This window comes from Pan troglodytes, chromosome 11, assembly GCF_028858775.2.
Source record: "Pan troglodytes isolate AG18354 chromosome 11, NHGRI_mPanTro3-v2.0_pri, whole genome shotgun sequence".
Taxonomy (NCBI): Eukaryota; Metazoa; Chordata; class Mammalia; order Primates; family Hominidae; genus Pan; species Pan troglodytes.
In genome coordinates, this window is record NC_072409.2 from 49,116,453 (window position 1) to 49,133,528 (window position 17,076).

General features: G+C 45.5%; 1 protein-coding gene across 45 annotated transcripts in view; it reads right to left on the bottom strand.

Annotated features, from left to right (window-relative positions):
* SECISBP2 (SECIS binding protein 2) overlaps window positions 1-17,076 on the bottom strand; it is a 48,838-nt gene that overhangs the window by 7,391 nt on the left and 24,371 nt on the right. For 26 of the 45 annotated variants that reach the window (XR_008537114.2, XR_008537115.2, XR_010148651.1 and 23 more), the window contains 7 exons: window positions 12,695-12,861; window positions 11,537-11,675; window positions 9,813-9,966; window positions 8,890-9,110; window positions 2,169-2,323; window positions 1,543-1,735; window positions 877-1,009 (listed from right to left, as the gene is read on the bottom strand). Coding sequence is in view for 19 of the 45 variants with exons in the window: in XM_520120.8 (XP_520120.3) it covers window positions 906-1,009; window positions 1,543-1,735; window positions 2,169-2,323; window positions 8,890-9,110; window positions 9,813-9,966; window positions 11,537-11,675; window positions 12,695-12,861 (1,133 nt within the window). In the remaining 26 variants the exon portion in view is untranslated. Of the gene's footprint in view, window positions 1-92; window positions 1,010-1,542; window positions 1,736-2,168; window positions 2,324-8,889; window positions 9,111-9,812; window positions 9,967-11,536; window positions 11,676-12,694; window positions 12,862-17,076 lie in introns of those variants that run through there. The other 19 variants (XM_520120.8, XM_063787692.1, XM_063787690.1 and 16 more) reach the window with 1 other exon arrangement.

Sequence of the window (17,076 nt, forward strand, 5' to 3'; positions counted from 1 at the left end):
GACTGTCCAAAGGAGGTAAATTAAGACATAGGAATCATCAAGTAAGACAGAGACCACTGAGAAGCCTAAAATCACCAGAGTCTGAAACAAAATTTAATAATTACTCTTTATTTAAAATAAATAAGCCCTCTTACTTACAGGGAAAATATGAAAGCAAACTCTGTCCTCCTGGTCTAAGAAACCACATTCAGAATATGTTCATTGAAAAAGGAAAGATTTGTTGATTATCAAACAAATCTAGGTACTTCAATACACATTTCTTTGAAAAATAAAGACTGAAAGGAATAATTCATTTCAAAAAGTCACAGGTTAGAAAACCAATTTTCCTTCTGAGGCTCATTTTAGCAAATCCTCCAAGTGTTCCCAAATCTTTTAAAAAAGCTACATCCCCTGAGAAAGGGCCCTTTCCCTGTAGCCCTCTTGCTCTGACACCAGCAGCCCTGTACCCTTCTGCCAAGTGGCTCCCTGCAGGACAGTGCTGTTGCCGGGCAGGAATGGCCCTCCATGGCAACCTCCAGCAGGCAGGAGCTCACCACCTGCTTTCTGCAAACTCACTCACTTGGCTCAGCTATTCTGCAATGGAGAGGAAGTTTCCTTAGCAGCCAAAGTATTCTAAGTATCACATTTTCCAGTATTTTCCAGATCCATAGTGTGCTCAGAAAGCCAGAGCTGTATCACCAGACTTTTAGAGAAGATTAACACCTGCACATCTGAGTGACCTTTAACAGGCTCCGCAGCACTGAACGCCTGCAGACACTGCTTCATGTGCCCTTTAATGCTGATCAATTTCCAGATTCAACAGTTACACAAATTACATTGTCATGAAAAACTGAGAAGAAAAAGCCCCAAAGTCTTTTTCAGACCTCCCCTCCTTACCCAAAATACAGACACACAGGCAAGAACTCTCATAAATTCAAATTCATCATTTGAGAGGTTGAAGCCTCCAAGGATTCTTCTAGCTCCAGGGTACATCCACTGTATGCTTCCAGATGTTTTTTCCAGATTTCAACTAAAATGAGAAAACAGCACGAGTGAGGAATAGGCATCAACAAGTAGGAAAACTCCTGTAAGAAAACCAGCAGCATGAGAGAGGGAGCCTGTGGCCACTGCCCAGCAGCTCACAGTGCTCAGAGGTGCCCTGGCAGACGTTCACTCACTGTTCTCAGCCTGCTGGGCCGGGCTGCCCCTTATTGAGGAGAAGCTGGGGGGCCATCTTCTATAGGGCAGCTGGGGCCTTGTGTAGGTGGGCTAGGAGAGGACTGAACCTTTACTTGGCCTTCCAAGCCTGTCTTGGGTACAGCTATCCTTAAGGCCACCCATTGTCAAAAGACATCTGACTTGAAGTCTGAGACAGTCACTGACAAGCCCTTCCCACTTCAAAAGTCTGATAATACCTCTTAGGCAATGGGCTGGACTTACCAGGCCCTGCTACTCAGCTGGTCTTGCAGCATTGTCAAGCTGCTCTCCTAGGGACTCTAATTAAAGTCAGTAAATAACTTAAGAGGACACTCGACCTGACACAACTCTCCCTTAAGCACTCACTGTAGTGTGGCTCTTCTTTTTCTGTCAGGGCTGGGGGGCCATCTTCTGCAGGGCAGCTGGGGCCCTGTGTGGGTAGGCTGGGAGGTGCCTGAGGCCTGGGCTCTCCCACCAGCTCCTGCTGCACATTCTCCAGCATGGTCTTGTACGCCTGTCGGGCCGCCATTGTCAGCTCAACCATCTTGTGGAACTGATCCTTGGGCACAAGTGAGAGCACACAGGTAACATCCCAGCTACAGAGGACACGGGTCCCTCAAACTCAGCAATGGCCACCTCCACAGAGAAGCAGGGGTGACATGGGGTAATGTGGACCTCATGCTTATGGGTGGGTACCAGGGATGCTGCCCCAGAGGAAAGAGTGGGCTAGGCCGATTTCTTGGGCCTGCCTGAGGTGCCACTATGTCAGCAGCAAGCCCAGAACAGAGCTCAGTTCAGAACCAGACAACCCATGCTGTCAAGGAGACAAAGGCTACTTTTTTATAAGAAGGTTCTGCCTAAGTGGTGGCTCCTCCTCAATGACAGCCTACTGGAGGTTCTGGGGCTGCTCTGTGGGTGAGCCCACACTGACCACCTGCCCCCACTTCCTCCCACGGGCAGTGACTGAAGAGGCCTGTGCCCTGTGCACTCACCTGGGCCCCATCATAGCTGAAGATCCCCACCACACTGACAGGAACTGCCTTATTCAAACTGCGCCCCAGAGCTTTGCGGTTGAGAGCAAACACAAAGGGAATGTTCTGCTCACAGGCATAATCAATAATTGTGTGCAAAGTGTCATCCAGCCCACCTGGTCAAAGGACAATGAAAAATGACAGGAAGACATGTCACATGGAGTGTGGTGTTAATACTGGTTGCAAAGAGCTTTTTCTTAGCAACACACCCATCTATGATTTTATATCGAAGGCAGAGGCCCCTGAAAATACAAGGAGAAAGCAAGTTGCAGAATCAACTCTCCAAAAATATGGGGAAAAATGGAAAGAAAACACACAGCTGGTATTGTCTTAACAGGAAAAGTTAACTATTAGTATTACTGAAACTTACCACCTATTAGCTCCTGTGTCCTCCCCCAAATCCCAAAAGGCAGACAGATGCTGTGTCCTCACTGACAGATGCACAACCAGAAGCACAGAAAGGTTAAATTTCTTATCCCACATTGTACCCCTGGTCGAGGCACAGGTCTGGCTCCCGAGGGCTCACCACCCTCTAATCCCTGACCCTGCTTCTGGGCCAGGGACCAGCCAAGGCTGGTGCACCAGAGAGAGGAAGGAGGTGAAATGAGCACCATGTGCAGGTGATGCACCTGGAAAACCCAACAGCACCTGAGAAGTACTCCTAACAGCATGAGAAATACATGAGGGGGTGTGGCACAAGTCTCTATACACACGCACACAACAGCCAGTTGGCATATATCAAAGAGATGACTCCATTTACAACAGCAGCACAAGACTATAGTTGGTAGGAATGAATTTTTCAAGAAACATGAAAAGATTTACAGGCAACTTCTGCATGCTGTTAAAGAACGCAATACCAGCCTACGCAACATAGTAAGATCCCATCTCTACAAAAAAAGAAGAAAAAAAATTTGCCCAGTGTGGTGGTATGTGCCTGTAGTCAATCTACTCAGGAAGCGGAGGCAAGCTCAGTAACTTGAGCCCAGGAGTTCAAGGCTGCAATGAGCCATGATCATGCCACTGCACTCCAGCCTGGGCAACAGAGTGAGACCCTGTCTTTTAAACCATCCCCGCAACAGAAAATCTGAACAAATGAAAAGGCACCTATGCTCCTGCATAGAATGATCCAAAATGATGAAATGTCAACTCCACATTAATCTAACACTTTAAAACAGCGGTCCCCAATCTTTTTGGCACCAGGGACTGGTTTCGTGGAAGACAATTTTTCCATGGACAGGGGAAGATGGTTTTGTGATGAAACTGTTCCACCTCAGATCATCAGGCATTAGTTAGATTCTCATAAGGAGCAGGCAACCTAGATCCTTCACAAGCGCAGTTTACAACAGAGTTTGTGCTCCTATGCGAATCCAACGCTGCTGCTGTTCTGACAGAAGGCAGAGCTCAGGCAGTAATGCTCACCTCCTGCTGTGCCACCCAGTTCCTAACAGGCCCCAGATAATACTGGTCTGCAGCCCAGGGGTTGGGGATGCCTGCTTTAAAATACTGTAAGTTACTACAGACGGGATTTCACTGAGAAATAAAAAATATGGAAAAAATATAAAAAGATGTCAGGCTAACATGGTCAGGTATTAAAGTTTACTATAAAGGTACCATAGTGTAAACAAGGTGATGCAGATTAACAGGTTGGACGCCAGAAAAAACCGGAGTTTGATGGAAACAGCATGTGAGGAACAGCATTTCGGTTTAGTTAGGGAGAAGATCCTAGAGGACTGGGTGGGCCCATCCTGTCCATCTTAGACCACAATAAATCCTACCTAAACATACACAAATGAAGGAACCAGGAGATACACAGAATTTTAAAAGCAAACCTTTTAAACGCTGGAGTGGGAAGGCTGAGAAATAACACAATACCTAGATGCAACTAAAAAATGAAATACCAATATATAAAACACCTAAAGTCTCTGCATGGCCAATTTTTTTTTTGGTGGAGAAACTGACAAACCAGAAGAAACACTTGGAACTCTTACCCAAAGGGCTAACTTATAAAAAAGGTACAAATCAATCTAAAAGAGGTCAACATCCCAAAAGCAAATGGGCAACAAATATGAACAATTCACAGAAAATGCCAAGCTTCTGATGCTGACCCTCCCTCATAAGAAAACTGCTAATAAAAACTCCTGGAGAGGATGCTCACACCACCCTGGGAGAGAACACAGTGGTCTCTGGAGGAAGGCACAGCATATGCTTTCGAGTTACCAAGGCACAGAGCATTGTAGGCCAGGCATCTGGCCTACAGGATACTCACCCAGTTCTTACAGAGCAACTGTAAAAAACAACAACTGTTTACAATTAGCATAGTATCACCTGGAATCTACTTACATATCGATCCTCTCATTTCAAGAGAAGAACTTCTCCAATGCACGTCCTACCATACTGTGGAAACTGGGAACTCATTCTGCATCTAGTTGGATGGGAGATTAATTTCTAAGCCCACAGCCCTTATTCTGCCCACACCTTGCCCCTGATCTACCCAAAGCATTTGCAAAGTGATGAGGAGGCAGCCTCCTGGGATAGAAACTTTGAAGAAAAAGACCAGTTCCAGATGGGCTGGGGAAAGGGGAGATAGGGCAGAGGTGGGGTGGAGTGTTCCGTATTCCTGAGGTATACTTACAGTGAAATCTATATTCAGTTTGTCAGGGGAGACATATGAAGTCCCCCGTAACATCAGATGCATCTCTCTCACTGGAGGGTTTCTGCCTGGTGTCCACCCCAGCTCCCGGGAGTGAATCTCAAATGTTATTTGAGCACTGTGCAGAAACAACCTAACAGAGCAGGTTTGGCTGCTGTCCTCTCGAGGCTGCCTGCCAGGTTGGCCCTTGGTTGGGGTCTGTGAACTTGGATTTTGGGAGGGTTCCCACCACCTTAACTGGTAAGAGTAACTCACTGTGCCTCTATGGTGTGCAAACACTGTGGTTTCTGCTGAACACCTGCTTTCCTTCTGGAGTCTGGAACTTTGTGTGTGCTAGGCAGAGGATGCCTGCGTGACCGGCCCCCAACAGAACCCTAGGCGCTGAGTCTCTAATGAGCACCCCTGGTAGACAACACTTCCCACGGGCTCTTAACTCGTCTCTGGGATATTAAGAGTCTCCTATGTGACGTCACTAAAAGTGACTTTTGGAAGCTGGAGCCTGGTTTCCCCCATATTTAACCCCATGTGCCTCTTCGCTTTGCTAATTTTGCTTTGTGCCTTTTCACTGTAGTAAGTCACAGCTGAAAGTACCACTCTAAGCTGAGTCATGTGAGTCCTCCTGGCACATCACCGAGCCTGGTGGTGGCCTTGGGAACACCCAATACAAGCAGCAAAATCCAGACTGTTTTGCTCAAACAACCTCCAACCCGTTATTAGTGAGATGAAAGCACGTGTGGCAAGGGCCAACTACTGAAGTTCCACAAGAAGGCTTATGTCAAACAAGCAAGATGCTAGGCTCAGATTATTTCCATTTCAAAGGTTAAGTTCAGAATTATTAGGTAAAATGCCACTCAGAGCAAATACAGTACTTCAACTTAATTCAAGGCTATAACATCAATTTTTATCTTTAAGATGACTGCAAGCCATTGGCTATCTTATCTGGCAAATATTTATAAAATATACAATCAAGTCCCTTATGCCTCAAAGCAAAAACGTGTCGGAACCAATGATTACACAAATGCGTTTTAAGTATACAAGAAATCCTTATGATGCTGATCAAGTAAAAACCTAGCCCCATGCTCTGGCAGAGGCAGAGAAGGGGAATGATGTCTTCCAAGAAAGTGGGGTGACTGCAGGCTAAGGACATACATTTCCACCTTTTTGTTTTTTAAAGACACAAATCCACGGAAGAATGTGAGAGACAACAGCAAAAAGTTTCAGAAGCTGACATGCAAATGGACAACTGAGCTAGCCAACCTAAGCCAACAGTGAGAAAAGCCTAGAACAGCCAGCCCTGGACCCCAGAATCCCCCAAAGGTCGGGAATAGGCAGCACAGGGTGAGGCATAGGTGAAGAGGGCTGGTTGAACACTGGGCAAAGAGGCAACTCGGTGTCCAGCCCCTCAGCTGCAGCCCTCTGGTGAGGCACAGCACAGGTTTGCAGGACATGACGCACCACACATCTAATGGTGGTGAAAGGATGAGCTCACAGGGTGAAGTTCGCCTGTCCCTCCAGGCAGGCAGTGAGAAGTCTTCCTTGGGGATGTGACCAGCCCTAGGGGAGACAGAGACACCCAGGGGCACTTCCAACATGGAAGCAGCCCAACCACATCATCCTACAGCAGAAGTTCTCAGTGCACTCCTTGGAGAAGCAGCAACAGCACCTGGGAACTTGCTGGAAGTACAAATTCTTGGGCCCACTGGACCTACTTGAAGCAGAAACTCTGGAATCTGTGTTTTCCCCAGCCCTCTGGGTGATTCTGATGCTGGCTACAGTTTTGAGAGTCACCACCCTCAACGCTGCTCACAGCCTTGAACAGCAGCCACACACCTGGATTTCCAGTCGGCTACTTAGTGGCTCTTAAGTAGGCGCAGACAACTAGGACACAGAGGACATCTGTGGAAAACCTCCACCATGAGAGGCCAAAACAAACAGAGCAAACTACCTGGAGGAAACAGAGGCACTGCAGGGAGAGGAACTAGGCATCATTAAAATTCTCCAAGAGGCGACCATGAGGCAGCAGCAACGTGATTAAAAAAAAAGGAATCTTCAGAGGACAAAAACAGCTCCCAAAAAATAAAAATAATATCAGAAGTAAAAAATTATACAGAAAGTTTACAAGATATGGTTGAGAAATTCTAACAGAAAATGAAACCAAAAGAAAGAGATAAAAAGAAGCAGGAAACAAATAATGTGAGGACACCAGTCCAGGAGGCCCGACCCTGACATACTTCCAAGAAGAGCTGGCAGGGACTGGAGAAGAGGATTCAAAGCAAAAATTCAACATGTCCCAGAGCCAAAGACACTGGATGCAAACTGTCCCACATCCTGTAACCCCAGGATCAAGGCACTTCCAGTGAACCCCCAGAGAGCACGGGGTGCAAAATGATCACAAAGGATCAAGAATCAGAGACTCTGGATTTTAAGCAAGACCTTCAAAATATGCCTCCCATGAATCCTTTTCTCCTAAACCACTGGAGGATGCACTCCAACAAAACAAGAGTGTAGCCCAAGAAGAAGTCCATAAACAACACCTTATTGAGAGCAGGGTGGGAGCCAAGGGTATCCCTGGGTGGCAAATGCATGAGGTTCAGTGAGCTGGGAATGAAGGTTTCTTCAGCAGATGAAACTGCAGAATGCCTGGTGTAACCGTCTTAGAGGAGACTGAGGCAGCTGGCTGAGGGCATGAGGTTTCATTAATGCTAAGTATATAGACAATTAAGCAACCACCACAAAACAAGAACAATAACCCAAACTATACATTAGGGTAAGTAACAGCAAAGCCCTTTTGCTCTATTGGGAAGATGACAAATACTTAAAACTGAAAACATGTGAAGCAGTAGCTCACAAGCCTCTTACATGGAGATATGGAGGAAATATCCCACAGTGTGGCTAACAACTGACAGGTGGAGTTGCTAGGAAAGGGAGGGAGCCCAAGCCTGCCTCTCCCTTAACAAACCCTATAGGACTACTTGACCCTTTAGCTGTGGACATGTACAACACTGACAAAAACAGCCAGGGAAGCATGTGGCCTGTCCTCTCCAATGACCTGGAAAGGCCTCTGGGCGCACAATCAGATGAGTGGGTCACTGAGATCCCTTCTGTCATATTCTGGTCAGCGGTGATGCTGGACCCGTACCAAGTTAGGACAGGGACGAGCTGCTGGCTGGGGGCCTTGGACATGTCACAAAACTTCCAGGCTTTAGATATGAAATGGTAACTGGAAAACATCATCTCTGAGGGTTCAGCCCCAGGATGTGGATGCATTATCTCAAAGTGGGACTCTGTAAAGCTGAATTTGACACTGCAGGAGAAAGGAATGAGGCCAGGGAGGGGCTTGTGAGTGTTCCCTAGCCTAGATGGAGATGAAGGACAGGTGTCCATGAGCAATGCCACTCTGCTCTTATCAGTTCTCCTATTGCTCAATTCGAGGACACAGCACAGGCAAGTCCTCCAGGAGCCAAGACAGCACAAGCACAGGGTAAACATGAAATGTCACAGGTGAGGGTTCACTGTTACCTGACCCAGCATATCACATCCAACAAAACAAAAACACACATTGCAGTTTAAGTAAAATGGCAAAGTATTTAGACAAAGCCACATCTGTAACAAGCAAACAGATGAGTCAACCACAGACTGAACAACAAAATGTCAAGTAGACGAAAGCCCTAGGTAGGTACTGCCTGGCTGCCAGGCACAGCATCTCTGTGGTGCAAGTGACCAGTGACAATCCCAGCCCCAGGGTAGTGGCCTGCACAACAGAGGCAGGTCTTTCCCTGATGCCAGAGGCCTGTGTGGGCTGGCTGGCCTCCCAGTGTGCAGGATCACAGGACCCACCTGCCCTACAGAGGGTAAGGCACTTGGTAATGGTCAATGCAGTTGGGAAACAGTCACTCAATAAAAACAAAAACCACAAAGAAAACGAGTTGTCAAGGCCTGTGGCATGGGCCACCCAGGTGTGTGGCAAACACGAGGGCACACTAGGCACTCGTGCAGGGGCCCACATATCACAGGACCACACTGTGCCTTTACCTTTTGACTGTATCTTCTCACAGTTGGGAGAAATAATGACACATTTCAGTTTTTTGAGCTTCAGGTGTTTGAGAACTTCCCTCAACCCCAACACAAGTCGACGTTTAGTCTTGGCCTTGACTGGATCTTTCTGGTACATACGGTCTTGGAAACGGACCAGTTCTTTGAGTAGGTCGGTAACACAAGCATCCACTTCTTTACTAAGCATCTGGCTGCAGTAACTGAAAGAAACATCAGACATCAGGAATTGTGCCACTGGCTGTGACACTGCAGCACTGCTCCCATCCCACCCCAGGGAGAAGAGACGTAGACTGCATCAGACAAAAAGTCACGTTTCAACAAGTACTACTAACCAGAACTGTGGAATTCCTGATGATTTAATTTTATGAAAGGTAAATACTGGGGCATCTTCCCCCATTCCCAACTACAAGGGACAAATTTCTCTGGGCCCTGCCCAACCATAGTTTGCCACAGGTCCCCATCTCAGCCACTACCCCGTGCATCTCCCTGTCATAAAGACAAATACCGGGAGACTATCCTGGAAGAAAAGTGGGCAGGGGAGAAGGCAGAGTGAGCACACAAGGTTAAAGGAATCCTGCTGCCTAAGACATTACACAGAGATTAAACCATGAAAAGGGGCCCAAAGATGATGCACGGTCACTTCACTATCCACTCCCGACTGCAAACCTGGACTGAGGGCCCCTTTTCCATCATTAATACAAGAACCTCAGTAGAAGCAGAATCAGACACAACGATTAGGCTCTCCCTGAATGCGTGTAACCAGGTACCCAGCTTCTTTCAACCATGAGGTTTTTAAAGCACAGTGTGGCCCAGCAACAAGGATTTATGGGAGATATCAATGCCATACTGAACCTAAGCACTTCCATCTTCCCCTAGTCCCTGGCAGGCAGGGGCTCACTCACTCCCTGAATCTGCGGCTGTGGATCTTAGGGAAGGTGGTGTGATTGGGAACAAGGTGGGAGGCCTCTGTGTCCCTCTGGAGCTCTGTGCCTGGTGGCTCTTCAGACTTGTCCTCAACCGAAGGAGTGGAGATCAGTTCGTCCATCCCCTCTGGCCCTTCATGGAGGAAAAAGGCATCATCAGATATCTGTGAGGCCCAGTGCACACACTGAGGGGCTGGCCCAATGCAGTCTCACCGATGCAACCAGACCCCTGCACACAACCACCACATTTACAGACAACATGCAGAGAGGTTTACAGAAGGCAGAAAAAACAGACGAGGATGCCTGGGGAAAACAGAAAAGCTGGTGGAGGCAGTCATGCCTGGAGGTGTGCCTCCCCTCAATTTACTTATACATTCATTTTTATTATGGTAAAATATACATCAATATTACCATTTTAACCACTTTTAAGTGTGCAGTTCAGTGGCCAAATTTATTTTTTGATTTTGAAATTTAACCTGAAGAATCTCTTATCAGGGAGCTTTAAAAAACAGGATTTTAGTTCTAAGTTTTTTCTCAAATGCTTGAGTCCATTTCTTTTTGAAATAATCCTTTAGAAAGAGCTGAACTCCAACATCTAAACTATGAGAAACTCAAGAGGTGTGTGTTTAAACACACCAGATCTGATGCAGTGATAGCTTACTGTCCCCAACTAGTTACTTCTACCGACTATCAAAATGCAATTGCAGTAACAGATCACCAAATGAAGGAATGAAAAAACATATACCACACCCACAAGAATGGCAAGGTTGAAAAACATAGTGCCCCGTGGGCTGGTAGAGATGGGGAGCACCTGCAACTCTCAGCCTCCCTGGGGCTGTAACTGGTAGAACAGTCAGAAACCCATTGGGCAGGAGCTACTAAAGCAATTCTGCTCCCAGGTAATGCCCCACAGGAACGAGTGCTTGTGTCCTTTAAGACACATACAACACTGTCTGCAGCAACCCTGTTTCTAATTACCCAAACTGGAAAATGCCTGAATGCCCATCCGCAACCCTGTACATTCGTCCAACTGAATGTTACACAGTAATGAAAATAAACGGCATCTCCATGTTGCCAGCAAGGCTGAAGGAAAGGGGACAAAGAGAGCAGCACGTAACACACAGTTGCACTAGAGCCACAGCCACAGCCCTTGGTGGGGTTGCCATGGGGCAGGGTCTCCTGGGGGAGGCCTCTGACAAGAGGGCACAAGCAATTGCTGGGCTGTGTTTTGCTTCTTGATCTGAATGCGGCGGTCACTGTGAAAAGTCTTCAAGCTGTACACTGATATTTGTGCACTTTTCTGAATGTATAACTGAATAAGAAGTTTCCTTAAAAACACACAATTGTGTTCATGCCCCCACGTCTCCAATACTTGCTGGTAAGCAGCTGTGCAGCTAGCGGTGTTAATTCTCATGACCACTTCAAGTTAGAGGACCATCCAGCATCACACAGATCAAACCTGGTGGGAAGGGAGGATCCTCACCTGTGTCCCTCACAGACCCCAGAACCAGAGGGACTAGAAACACTCCCCCCATCTGTGGGGACCTCCCTTCCCTGTAAAGCTGGGAGCTCAATGCTGACCCACTTTCACCACAAAAGGAAGAGGAGTCAGCCAAGTCCTGGAGAGTTTGCTCAGCATAGCTCATCCTTTTCATAGTTGCTCTCGTTTAAATTATTCTTAAGGCACAAAGAGAAGTTGGTACCTGACAGCTCTGCCTGCTCGGGAAACTGGTCGTCACCACCACTCTCTCCATCTTGTGTGTCATCACTGGTAAAAGCTGGACTCACAGCATTTTCTTGGAGACGCTGCTGCTTTCTCTCTTGCCGTTCTTTCAAAATAATCTTAAAAATTAAATAAACAATTAAAATGCCTAAATACTTGTACTTAAAAGATAAGCTCTTCTGCAAATTAAACTGCCCAAGTTCAACTTTTTGGCAATGTGCCTCTTAGTGCCCTGAGAGCAGCCAAGTGCTCCCCAGACTCCAGGGAGCTCACCCAACCCTCCCCGCTGGTTTTGGAGGGGCACGTTCCTCCCAAGGTATGCAGAGCAGCCACACAGGAGAGCCCTGAGCTCTAAAGACAATTCTGCAGCTCAGCACTTGCCTGAGCACCTACACCACAGGCTGCTGTAAGAATTCACCAGAGGGAGGCTGGGCGTGATGGCTCATGCCTGCAATCCCAGCACTTTGGGAAGTGCATCACCTGAGGTCAGTAGTTTGAGACTAGCCTGGCCAACATGGTGAGACCTTGTCTCTACTAAAAATACAAAAATTAGCTGGGCATGATGGCACACACCTGTAATCCCAGCTACTCGGGAGGCTGAGGCAGGAGAATTGCTTGAACCCGGGAGGTGGAGGTTGAGGTTGCAGTGAGCCGAGATCGCTCTATTGCACTCCAGCCTGGGCGACGAGCAAAACTCCGTCTCAAAGAAAAAAAAAAAAAAGAATTCACCGGAGGAGCCTGTGACTGTCCTTCTGGAAGGTGTGCAAGAAGTGTGAATTATTCACTGACTCTGAACATCAGACAGATCAGCTAGGGTAGGATGAAGGGGGATCATAAGAAGAAGAAAAATGCAACTCCTCCCATTTCTGGTTTTCTGTCCATCCATTGCAAAGTTGAAAAAATAAAACATGTTCCTTTCCTCACAGGTAGCTAAAGCATTCCCCACATCACATGTCCCTGACATGTCACACTGGGAGGGTGAGGGATCATTTGTTGGAGTATCATTAACACGTTTTACTACAACATATTCAAGTAATACAAGTCGTAAAATCTAAAAATCTAAGAGCTGGGAGAATAACTATGGAAATGTGAGACTAAGTTTTCTAGTGCCTCACTTCAGCTGAAACACCCCACATACCTTCTTCAGTGAGGTTGGCTTCTTGGCCTTGGGGATCTCCCTCTGCTTCCCTTTCTTCATCAGTGGGGCGCTGGAGTCCAAGGGATTGTGCGGGGTCTTCATTTGACTCACGCGGCGGCCTCTCTCCCCTGATGCACATTCTTTGGAAAGGACTGGCACTGCTCCAACTGAAACGCAGTGGGACAAAGCCCTCACGGTCACCTCCCAGATGCCCCACCCAGCTCTTGGATCGCAGCTCGCCCAGGGGCTGCCTCAGGGTATCTGAAGGAGTTTGCCAAGTCACCCCCAGCTTGTCCCCACAACCCTTCTCATCTTTGAGAACAATCTCTTACACATTCTTTTCATTGGCAGTAACTCCAAATGAAACTTAGTATCTTTCGGATGAGATTCCCAAAAAGTATCAAGTAATTTAGGAACACCTACCTTCCTATCCATGTAATCAGATCTCCCATGTTTCTCAGTACAGTCTAATACAGCATGGATCTCATTTTCTGACTCAGGACAGTTCTAGGTGGTCTGCACTCACTGTTGCTACTGTGAACACGTCCCCCTCCACCACCGTTTCCAGTTGACACTGCCTTTGTGGAAGCTGGCCCTATTGGTTTCCGCATGTGTATCTTGTATCTAGCTACCTTATAAGGCCACTATAAGATTCTAGTAATATTTCTAGTTAATTCTCTTGAGTTTTCCAGACATGTTTTCCAAAATCCCATCATGGGCAGTTGGTAATTCCTCTACATAGTCAGTAAATTATTGTGATTACTACTGAACATTTCAATTTTATTCTCCTTTTCTGTTCTATTTCCCATCTCAATAGTTATTTCAAGTAATCAGTTAATTCTCATATAGTTTTATCCTCACTTTTTGATCTGGAAAATTTCCAAACATACACCAAAGAAAAAAGAATGGTAAACAAACCCCCTGTGTCCATCGTCCAGCTTCAACAATCATCAATATTTCTCCAAATGTATTTTACCTGCCCTCCTTTAATTTTGGAACATGTTTTTAAAATAATTGGTGCTTTGTCAATCAGGCAGTCCCACTAAATCTCGCCTGTTTGACTGTCTGATTCACTGCTTCAACGCAGAACGTAACCTGCACAGGTCAACCAAGACAACTGTACCTGCCTCCCAGGCTGCTCTGGCCTTAGTGAGCACAGCTGCTTGCATCTTTGGAGCCTTGTTTCCACATGGGGTTTGAAACATACATGTGACTATGTGACTGGCTCAACTGTTTTTCTCAGCTCTTCGTGGAAAACCCTGTATGGCTCATAGGTGCTCACTCACCCGGTCCCCAATGACACCACCAAGTTCAGCATCTCACCTGGGCTCCTGCAAAACCTGCCACAAGCCCTCTAGCTCTACACCTCCTGCACCCCACTGCCAGGCAACTCTTCACAAAGCACTGACACCGGGCCTGAGGAGGGTCCTTCCTACAACAGAGGAAGATCAACCATTCCCTCCCACAAAAACAACCACGAAGTTCAACAGAACTGCCAAACACAGTCATATCAGCCCTCTGGAAAGTGACCAAAGGGTTCCAACAAACCGAAGAGTGCTTACTCCTTAAGATGAGTAGCCTTCAGGTGGGAACAGTATAGGTGTGGACACTCCTGTCTGAGGCTTTTCCCGGAGTCTCTCCCCGCTCTGCTTTGGCTCATTCAACAGGTGCCAAGGCTATGAAAACCAGCAGCTTCCCTGTCACTGCCATAAGGGGCTTGCTGAATTCAAAGCATGGTCATTTAAAGTAGTGATTTCAGCAAATGGGGAAGACATGGCAGCATGGCCAGTCTGAGGCTGCCGTTTTGAACAGTCAAGCAACAGACAGGGCCAGGCCAGTGGGGACTTACACAGAGTCCAGGGGAAGACTCGCTATAGGGATGAGCTATGGGGCGGTCAACAAGAATTTTACATTCAGCAAAACTAACCTCCAAAAAGTGAATGCAAAATAAAGACATTCCTAGACAAAGACCATGAGAATTTGTTGCTAGTATTGCTTGTGTCACTAATACCAAAGGAAGTCCTCCAGAAGAAATACTACCAGAAGTGATACAAGATGGCAACTGAATCCAGAGGAATAAAGAACACCTAAAATCATAAATATGAAACTGGTAAATACATATTTTTTCCTTGTTCCTTCTCTTCTTTAAAAGATATGGCTGTATAAAGTAGCAGTTCCAACACTGTAGTGTTTGGTTTATAATCTATTTAGATGTACCATATGACAATAGCATAAAGGGGGAGGAAGAAAATGGAGACCTACTGGAGTAAAGTTTCTTCAATATATAAACTAACATGTATATTGTAATCCCTACAGCAACTGCTAAGAAGGTAGTTTTTCAAACTAAAGTTAAAAAAAACAACAAAGAAATCAAAAGTGTACTCTAAAAACATTTAACACCAAAGGCAGTAAAGGAGGAAGCGAGGAACAAATGACGAAGTTGACAAACACAAGCAATGGGGAAAGGACTCCCTATTCAATAAATGGTGCTGGGATAACTGGCTAGCCATATGCAGAAAATTGAAACTGGACCCCTTCCTTACACCACATACAAAAATCAACTCAAGATGGATTAAAGACTTAAACGTAAAATGCAGAACTATAAAAACACTGAAAGACAACCCAGGCAATACCATTTTGGACACAGGAACTGACAAAGATTTCATGACAAAGACATCAAAAGCTGCAACAAAAGCAAAAATTGACAAATGGGATCTAATTAAACTAAAGAGCTTCTGCATTGCAAAACAAACCATCATCAGAGTGAACAGACAGCCTACAGAATGGGAGAAATTTCTGCAATCTATCCATCGGACAAAGGTCTAATATCCAACATCTACAAGGATCTTAAACAAATTTGCAAGAAAAAAAACCCCATTAAAAAGTGGGCAAAGGACATGAACAGACACTTTTCAAGAGACATACACGTGGCCAACAAGCATACGAGAAAAACCTCAACATCACTTAATCATTAGAGAAATGCAAATCGAAACCACAATGAGATACCATCTCACATCAGTCAGAATGGCTACAACGAAGCTGGCGAGGTTGCGGAGAAAAAGAATCGCTTATACACTGTTGCTGGGAGTGTAAATTAGTTCAACCGCTGTGGAAAGCAGTGTGGTGATTCCTCAGACCTAAAAACAGAAATACCATTTGACCCAGCAATCCCATTACTGGGTATATACCCAAAGGAATATAAATCATTCTACTATAAAGACACATGCATGTGAATGTTCACTGCAGTACTATTCACAATAGCAGAGACATGAAATCAACCTAAATGCCCAGCAACAGTACACTGGATAAAGAAAATGTGGTACATATACACCATGGAATACTATGCAGTCATAAAAGAGAATGAGACCATGTCCTTTGTAGGAACGTGGATGGAGTTGGAGACCATCCTTAGCAAACTAACGCAGGAACAGAAAACCAAATACCACATGTTCTCACTTATAATTGGGAGCTAAATGATGAGAACACATGGACACATGGAGGGAACAACAGACACTGGGGCCTACTTGAGGGTGGGAGGAAGGAGAATATCAGAAAAAATAACTATTGGTTACCAGGCTTAGTACCTGAGTGACAAAATAATCTGTACAACAAACCCCCATGACACAAGTTTACCTATATAACAAACCTGCATGTGTACCCCTGAATCTAAAATAAAAGTTTAAAAAAAAGAAGATCCACAGATTTAAAAAAAAAAGTAGCGTTTTTTGAAATAATAAACTACTTCAAAAGGAAGAAACATATCTAAAAGCCTATGGTAGAAAATTTTCATGTTGCTTTTTATGACATATTGTGCGTTTTAACTGTCTTGGCTCTTAAGAGAAGATGTGTCAGAGGAAAGAGGCAGCCACATCAGCACTACTCAACACTGTTCCCAGTGGTGCCCCATGCACAGGCAGTAAACCATTTCCATGGAATGCAGCTTCCTCACCCAGACAGTAAAGATCTTCAGAAACTCAGGACACTTCTACAGATAAGGAGATTTTCAGCTACACAATGTCATCATATCAAGTGGAAAGCTCATCTTTTAATAAGATCAATTTTTAAAAATCATCCTATTTTAATAACTTAAAAATGTTTTAATTGTGGTAATATGACATAAAATGTACCATTTTAACTGTTTTTAAGTGCACAATTCAGCTGCATAAATTATATTCACAATGTTGTGTAACCATTACTACTATCCATTTTCAAGACTTTTTAATGCTCCAATGAATACTCTGTCCCCATTAATAATAACTCACTATTCCTTTTCCCCTCAGCCCCAGGTATCCTCTAATCTATGCTTTTATCAATTTGCCTATTCCAGATATTTCTTTTAGGTGGAATCACACAGTAGTTGTGTTTCTGTGTCTAGCTAATTT